The 7,821-nt window shown below is 39.4% G+C and overlaps 1 protein-coding gene across 2 annotated transcripts; it reads right to left on the reverse strand.

Moving 5' to 3' along the window:
- Positions 1–4,679: 4,679 nt before the first annotated feature.
- LOC118455916 (complement C1q tumor necrosis factor-related protein 3-like) lies at positions 4,680–7,454 on the reverse strand. Of its 2 annotated transcripts, none has more exons than XM_087831183.1 (4): positions 7,238–7,454; positions 6,969–7,031; positions 5,173–5,307; positions 4,680–5,080 (listed from the first exon to the last, which is right to left on the reverse strand). In XM_087831183.1, the coding sequence occupies exons 1-4, from the start codon at positions 7,440–7,442 to the stop codon at positions 4,797–4,799; spliced, it is 687 nt and encodes a 228-aa protein (XP_087687309.1). In that variant the 5' UTR covers positions 7,443–7,454; the 3' UTR covers positions 4,680–4,796. The 2 variants fall into 2 exon arrangements, with proteins under 2 accessions (XP_087687309.1, XP_087687305.1); XM_087831179.1 differs by having other exon boundaries at positions 6,969–7,040; positions 7,238–7,442.
- Between the last annotated feature and the right edge of the window lie 367 nt (positions 7,455–7,821).

Here is a 7,821-nt window from a genome sequence, read left to right on the forward strand (position 1 = left end):
AGTTTGTCCATTTAACCGCCTCTTTACCCTTCTTTTTCCCATTTCCTTTTGTTCCTAATTTAAATATTCCCATGCCTTCTTTTCCCAATTCCTCCTGTTCTTCTTTAATTCTGCTTTAAATTTTGTGCAATTGTCATAATGATTTTACTCAATGATACTCTTTTCCCTTTGGTATTTTCAGCATTTCTTTTACTTCCCTTTTCGCCTCTTCACCCTCTGTTTTTGGCACTTTTCCCCAAGCAGTCACAGAGACTGCCTCTCCTAACTTCTCCATTTGTTTAGTGGCTGTCTTCCACCCAGAGCCACTATCTCCCCTTCCTCTCTCACCTTCACTGCCTTCTCCTCTCCTAGAATGTGACATGGTGCCTTTCACATTCCACTCCACACACACAACCTTTGATAGAAGTAACTAGTGTGTGTGTGGGGTCAAGATGTGACCGCGTGAAGACTCCCCAAAGCTGGTGCCAGGAGTCTAGCGGTCCATCTAAACAAAAGGCTCTTAGCCTAAAGCTGACATAGCTACGTTTATCCTACCATAACACAACAAGAGCCGATACGACCTCTCCCATGCTCCCAGGATGTGGGTGTGAATGCCACAACACTCTGGAATGCAAACAAAGTCTTTGCAGACAACTAAGGATCAACCCTCTACCAACATGACATTGATTATAAAACTCTAAGCATATACGAGTAGATATTTCTAAGCATAAATGACAATCACAGCTTTACAGCTGTGGCTCCAACAAACACCAGCTGATACTAGAAATTAATATTAAATAAATTCTAACAACAGCTGATCAAGCTTAAACGTGCTGCTGTTGTTTAGCGTGACATCCGCTGGTTTCCTCTTTCTGGAGCAAAGTGGGCGATAAATAAACAAGAGAGACGATCAGCTGATCATTGATCAGTTTCATGATTGAAGTAGAAACAGGAGAGGGGGGAGAGAATGAGAGAAGAAGAGGCAGCTGTGCAGCAAAGACAGAATAAATCCAGCTTTGTGTCTTTTCCATTGTAGCTGAAGTCCGGGACAAACTGTTCCTTTTCACCTCAACACGAAACGAGTAATATTTTCTCTGAATACGAGACGATTCAGTTTGTACGGGACGGTAAAAAGGCCAGCCTCCACCACTTGCTAATGTTACTGAATCTGTGGAAGCTCCGCCATAGCCACCGCCAAACAATTTTACACATCTGCTAACCAGAACGCTGTTTACTCACGTGTGACATCATTCCCAGGTCCGTGTTCCGATTTCCGAGGTAAGTAACGCAACACACGGAGTAACGAACAACGAGCCTATCAAAATCCCAGTAACGACTAACGCGTTCCTGATTTTGGCATAATGACTAGTTACCGTGCTCGTTACCACAATAACGTAGTTACTGTAACGCGTTACTTAATAACGCGTTAGTCCCAACACTGCTTTTAACAAAACAATACTAGAATGCCAGACATCAAGCTGTAGTTCTTAATGAACGTCTCTTGCTCTATTCTAGGATGGTTTGAGGGGGGAACCAACCCAAGGACAAAATTTGTCCTGTTAGACATCAAGCTGTAGTTCTTAATGAACGTCTCTTGCTCTATTCTAGGGTGGTTTGAGGGGGGAACCAACCCAAGGACAAAATTTGTCCCGTTAGACATCAAGCTCTAGTTCTTAATGAACGTCTCTTGCTCTATTTTAGGATGGTTTGAGGGGGGAACCAACCCAAGGACAAAATTTGTCCCGTTAGACATCAAGCTCTAGTTCTTAATGAACGTCTCTTGCTCTATTCTAGGGTGGTTTGAGGGTCCTCAATTCTCAGGTTACCAGCCTAGGACCCCAGACGCTGCTGGTCCGATGCTGCGTCCAGCCATCGGTGGGGGAACCAACCCCAGGACACATGAGTGCCGTTTAAATTAGCGAACAGATGGTTTAGGGTTCATCCAATATGCACACTTGGATGTAACAGGTGGTGTGTACCTTTTAAATTCTGTTAGACCTGTCCTCTGTTCGCCTCGTTTCACGACCCCATGATTACGATCTAATTCGTGTCTCTCAGCCATTTTGGATCCGGGTCACAGGCACCAATTATCGACCCCAATTCCTTTGTCCTCAGGCTTTTCAGAGAAGACGCAAACTCGGTGTAATCAAAACATATGCAATCACTTTATTCAATGCAATCTTCTTCAATAACACCTTCAGGAAGGGAGATGTGCACAGCGTGAAAGCCTTCTGCAGATCTACCGCATTACTGACCGGATGAGAGTGATATACTCTGCACCCCCACTCCTCACGGACACAACAGGAGACGACCTTATTATCATTGGTTATCATCTAGCAGCACAAACATGAGCTACATTCTCTGAAAAGTCTGCACTAAAGCTCCTGTTTATCACAGTTTCATTTCACCAGGAAATCTAATGACCTAAAGACCTAAAGCACAGTATACTTTATATATATATAAACCCTTAAAGCTGGCCTTTAATATTACCTTTTAATATTACGCTTTAATATAGTCTTTAATATATACTTATCAAATAGGCACTTGGATTATATTTTATAACAGTATTAGCTGCACTGTAATTTACTTACATTCAGTTTCCCCCCCTGATAATGCAGGATTTTATCTGAGGGTTTTTTCTTTTCCTTTCTTTGTTTGTTTGTTTGTTTGTTTAATAAAATGACTCATGTGTTAATCAGATCAGAATACTGTTAAAACGTGTTGTGAAATTCTTTATTTCTAATATTGTAGACTTTTGCCTAAACTTGACATTTCTGAAATTTTCCCCAATAACAACTGTTGAATTTATATCTTTGCGCTGCCAGAGATTTTTTTTCTTTTATGAACATACACACAAGGAAATTTAATTTGTCATTTATTACTGAACTCCATTTGTCATAGAGGATCTTAGCTCCATCCCCTTGCAAGTTTTTTGGTTCTCTGAAAAAGTGCGAATGTTAAGACATTTTGTAATGCAAGCTAAAGTTACTCAATAAATTTGTAACTTAAATTGATGTTGTCTGTCTTATGTTTTTACAAGTGTAATTGCTTATTTCTAACACATTTTCTTTTAATATCCAATTCAAAACACAGTAGTTTTGGCTATTACAAGAGTTTGGGTGAATTTTAAAGCTTTGAGTCCTATTAGCTTAAAATGCTTAACATTTTAAAGTAATTATTAATTCCTAAAATGTATTGAGGTAGATTTGTACTTGAAAGTCAAAAGATCCAGTAGAGAGTACCTGTCATGGGCTGGCTCTGTGACCCAGTGTTTGAGTTTTTATATATTTTGGTATTCATTTGTGCCCTAGTTTAGTTCATCTAGCTAATTCTGAGGTTGCTGTTTAGTCCTTTGTTCCTTAGTTGTTTATGTCATCTCCTCCTGTATTCAGTCTCCCTGGTCCGTGCGTCTACCTGTCATGCGTCATGTCTGTGTGGTCATGTTCAGTTCAGGTCACGTCTAATCCCCATGTTTCCTGTTTTACTTTGAAAGTCTGTGTCTAATGTCAGTGTATGCAGTTTCACTTTCCCTGTCCTGTCATTAGGTTCATGTGTATCAGCTGTTCCCCCTCATGTGTTTCCACTTCCCTTGATCATCCCTTATGTGTGTTTAGTCTCTGTGTTTCATTCAGTCTGTGTCGCGTCGTCTGTGTTCCCACCCTCCATGTTTTCACGGCCAGTCTTTCCATTCTTAGTTTTCTGAGTCTCCATAATTTATCACAGTATCAGTTTCCCAGTTTAGTTATAGTTTAGTCACGTTATTTCTGCTTTGTTTGAACTCTGTCATCAGCCATAATAAAACCTCCCTTTCAGTTTAAGTTCACTCCCGTCTCCTCACCTGTGTTCGCACCTGGGTCCACCACACACATCACCGCACGGCCTGCCTCCACAGACCGTGACAGCACCAAAATGTGGATATAACAAAAAAACATTTATCAGTGTAACTTACATTTTTTTATCCAAATCAACTATATAAATTATGTTTATTTAACTTGTTTTTTTTGTTTGTTTTAGTTACTTAAACTATTTTATGTAATCAGTTTCACCAAAAGTTTGAGTTAAATTAACGCATTGGGTTTTACAGTGTGGATTTTCAGCTACTTTCTTGTTGCAATTTTTTAATTTATCAGTGACAGAATAAAAAATCATAGCATCAAAATAAAAACTGGTAAACTTGAACAAATTCCAGGAAGGATATTACTGAAATTAGATTGGAGGTGAAGGAACGTACTAAGATGTAGAAAAACTAGAAGTACAAATATCTTACGCCCAAATAAACTGACTGTAACAAAGGGTCCAGTGTTTTATTTGTTTCTAACAGCTGGCAGTGCATATAAAACACCAGGACACCACCACAAGGTAACAGCGGTGATGTACTGATGTAGGTTATCGTCGACATCATTGACTCTACAACTATTTTAAATCAGGCCTAACTCCCAGCATGTGTAGGGTTTGATCTCTGTTCTGGAAACACAACTGTGACATGACTGTGTTTGATTTTCTGCTGTCAGCATGAGATAATGGCAATTAAAACACACAAAGAAACTAACTCTGCTGCTTAATCATCGATTTATTCTGATATATTATTAGAATGAAATGACAGAATGGAATCACATTGAATTTTGAAATCAGAAGAGAGAGAGATCCAAATGACATTATTGTTTAGTGTATCTGGATTTTGGATTTACAGACAGATGAAAAATAAGAAAACAGTTTCACTGATCCCAGCAGGTGATTAACTTCCTGTTTTACTTCTGAAAAAATAAAGAAAAAGCTACAAGACAACCCAAACAGGAAGTTTGCAGCTGGTACACCTTTCACATGGGGAAAAGCAGATGACCTCTGAAGGAGGTGTGACGATTGTAATCATCAAATATCCTCCCACCAGGCCAGAGGCGCACATACACCTGATCTTTAGCATCTAGAAGCAGTGAGCCACCATTAGAGGTACTTATAGAATGTGTTGTCTGATGTTCCCATGCCGTAAAAATGAGCTCGTCATTCCTGAACAACCTAGCAGATGTAGGATTGTCATTGTTTCCGTGTCCATGCAGGGTCAACTCAAAGTTGTAGACTCCTCTCACTGGTGCAGTGAAAATACCTGTGGGACATTTGTTTTTGCCACATTACATGAAAAATCAGCTGTTAGAACATCTGGAACATCAACAAAGCAGAGACATTCAGTGTTATTACCTGTGGCTGGGTTGTAGACATTTCCAATGTTTGTGACAACGCGTTTGAAGATCAGAGTAGTCTCTGTGTTAAATGGTCCAGCATAAGATCCACCACCTTGCTCCACCAGAGAGGCTGAGAAAGCCACCTGTTGGGCTGAGAGATAGAGAAACGTCATTATTTTATACTTTCTGTGTTACAGTTATACCTCCTTTGTACAGGCTGTGAATTCAAACACTACACGTTACACAAACCCCATTTGGTGAATGCATTACTATGATATAGTCTTAAAATATTAGTTTGTGTAGATATCATGTTGAAGAAATGTCATCTTGTTCACTGCACTGTTGTGAAACTGTAAGTTAATGATTCTTCAGTTTGTAAGCAGCACAGAAAATACAGATAGAGTGATAGTCTAATATTTAGACTAGCTTTTAACTAGATTTGTGCTGTTTTATGTTTATCTGTTTTATATCATTGTGAAGCACGTTTTTACCGTGTTAAGAGTGCTGTATAAATCAATAAAGTAAATTAAAGTAGTGTGATGTGTCACCACTGCTCCACCTTCACTCCTTTTTTAAGGCGCTGACTCCATTTTAATTCCTGTACTTAACTAATAATTCGATTAACTGAAGTTTATTATGAAATATTCATACATTACTGGTTGAATCGATTTTACTTATGTATCTTATTTACCACTATTAACAGTTAATATTCTTTATATGTAAAACATTTGTTTAATGAATTATAAACTAGAAGCCGATTATTGCCAGCATGGCCACATCAGGATGTGCCAATACCACCAATATTTCATCAACATGATTAGAGAGTATATTTGGAGCAGCATGTGACATCACCTCCCATTAAACACTTCAGATGTCATGGTCCGGGGTGTGCGGCTGCAATTTTCAGTCAGGCTCCTGAGTCTACCTGGGATCCACCCCTGGGCAGGGCCACCTCCTCCTCCAGTTTCTCACACCTGGAGCTGATTTGCAGGCAATCAACCCAGATTGATTTAAGCCTCCCACTGACGTTCATTCACTGCCAGTTTGTCATCAATCCGTGTTGGTAGCTGGCTCTCATGTTTCAAGCTCCCTTTGTGAATAATCTTGCTAACCTTACTTTCTTGTGCTGTAGTTCCTGGATTCACCTTCTCTCAAACCTCTGGCTCACGGTTCTCTCTCGGACTCAGGATAACAAACCACCATTTTTGAAATCACTCAATGCCTCACCTGCCTGCCCCCTGCCACCACACTCTATCAGGAACCTCTAGATCTCGCCTCAGGTCAGCCTTTCCACATTGCTCAGCTCACCCTGGATTTACATCACCCTCCACTCATGTTGCTTCATATGATGATATATGTGAAAAAATGAAGCAGTGACCCTTAAAACTGATCAAGGTCATGTGAATTCAGCAGGCAGAAACTGATGCCAGCTTTTGACATGAATCGGACAATATGGTAAACAACATAAAAGTAGGTCACGGTTATAAATAAATGAAATAAAAAGAAATCAAAACAAATGAGAAAAAAAAATCAGTTTTATTTCAAAGTTATTATCCCTGCTGTCTCTTCAGTCTGTCTCTCTCACTCCATATGAAAGGCAAGTTATTGAAGATGGAACCAATAACTATGCAATGCAAATGCATTACAAAAGTCATGCTAAATCACTTCCCAGTGAATATATTTGCATCATATCTGTTTGTGCTGACAACTAGAAAATTTCATTTCAACAGTTTACAGTCAAACTTGTGTCATAAACATAAATATTACAACATCTCTATAGAAATTCTGCCCATGAGGATTTCCACACAGTACCTTGTAGCCGCTGCTTCAGCTGCTCAATCTCAGTCTTCTGTGTCTCCACCATTTTTAGTTTTTCTTCTTGTTCTGACAAAACAAAAGGAAATAGAACATGATTGCACAGCTTGTCCTCAGATTGCTTTAGTGTTCCTGTAATTAAAATTCTGTATTTACATGATCAAAAAATACAATTCTGTTCTTTAAGGTAACTGGAACACAACAGCGGATCATATGAAGGCTTCTTGATGCTGTTATGTCTCTCACTAACTAACACAATTTTGTACCTTGATTCTCCTTTTGAAGAAGCGTGATCTGCTCTTTTTGTACAGCCAGAGAGGTGACTATCCCTGTCAGCACAGCTTCCATGTCACATGCACCTGGTTGTAGGAGCGCAATCTTTTTTTTAAGAATGACCTCATCTTCAGCTGTCGGAGCTGCTGAGATAGAGCAGGCCAGAAGCAACACAGAGAAAACCAAGATGGTCTCCATCCTGTCTCCAGAAATCTGAAGTTTAACTGTCTCATCTGCAAATCTGACCTTTTTATGATATGGCAGCAAGAGGCAGGACTATCATGAGCTTACTTCCCCACTCCTCCCAGTTTTTTTAAAAAACGAGGAAGTACTCAAACATTACTGGAATAAAAAAAACCTTTTTTTTTTTTTTTCAAATACTGCTACCAGACACATCTCTTTCCAATAAAATGATGAGTTGAAGGTGGTGTGACTTTCATTTTTTTTGGGGGGGGGGAGGACCCCTTTCTGCCAGCTGCACTACAAGAGGGACATCTCCATTAGGAGGCAAGATAAAGATCACTATTTTACATGTTTATAGTGAAATAAATGTATATTAGAAAATACTTGTATGTGC

Source organism: Neolamprologus brichardi, chromosome 3 (genome assembly GCF_056152115.1).
Source record: "Neolamprologus brichardi isolate AB-2024 chromosome 3, ASM5615211v1, whole genome shotgun sequence".
Lineage (NCBI taxonomy): Eukaryota > Metazoa > Chordata > Actinopteri > Cichliformes > Cichlidae > Neolamprologus > Neolamprologus brichardi.

What these genes read in the sequence shown, in the direction of transcription:
- LOC118455916 (XM_087831179.1), bottom strand. Translation starts at nt 7,442, where the DNA reads ATGGAGACCATCTTGGTTTTCTCTGTGTTGCTTCTGGCCTGCTCTATC. An exon ending in TCTTCAAAAGGAGAATCAAG is followed by an intron (nt 7,041 to 7,237) that starts GTACAAAATTGT and finishes TTGTTTTGTCAG; the next exon opens with AACAAGAAGAAAAACTAAAA. An exon ending in GCTGAAGCAGCGGCTACAAG is followed by an intron (nt 5,308 to 6,968) that starts GTACTGTGTGGA and finishes TCTATCTCTCAG; the next exon opens with CCCAACAGGTGGCTTTCTCA.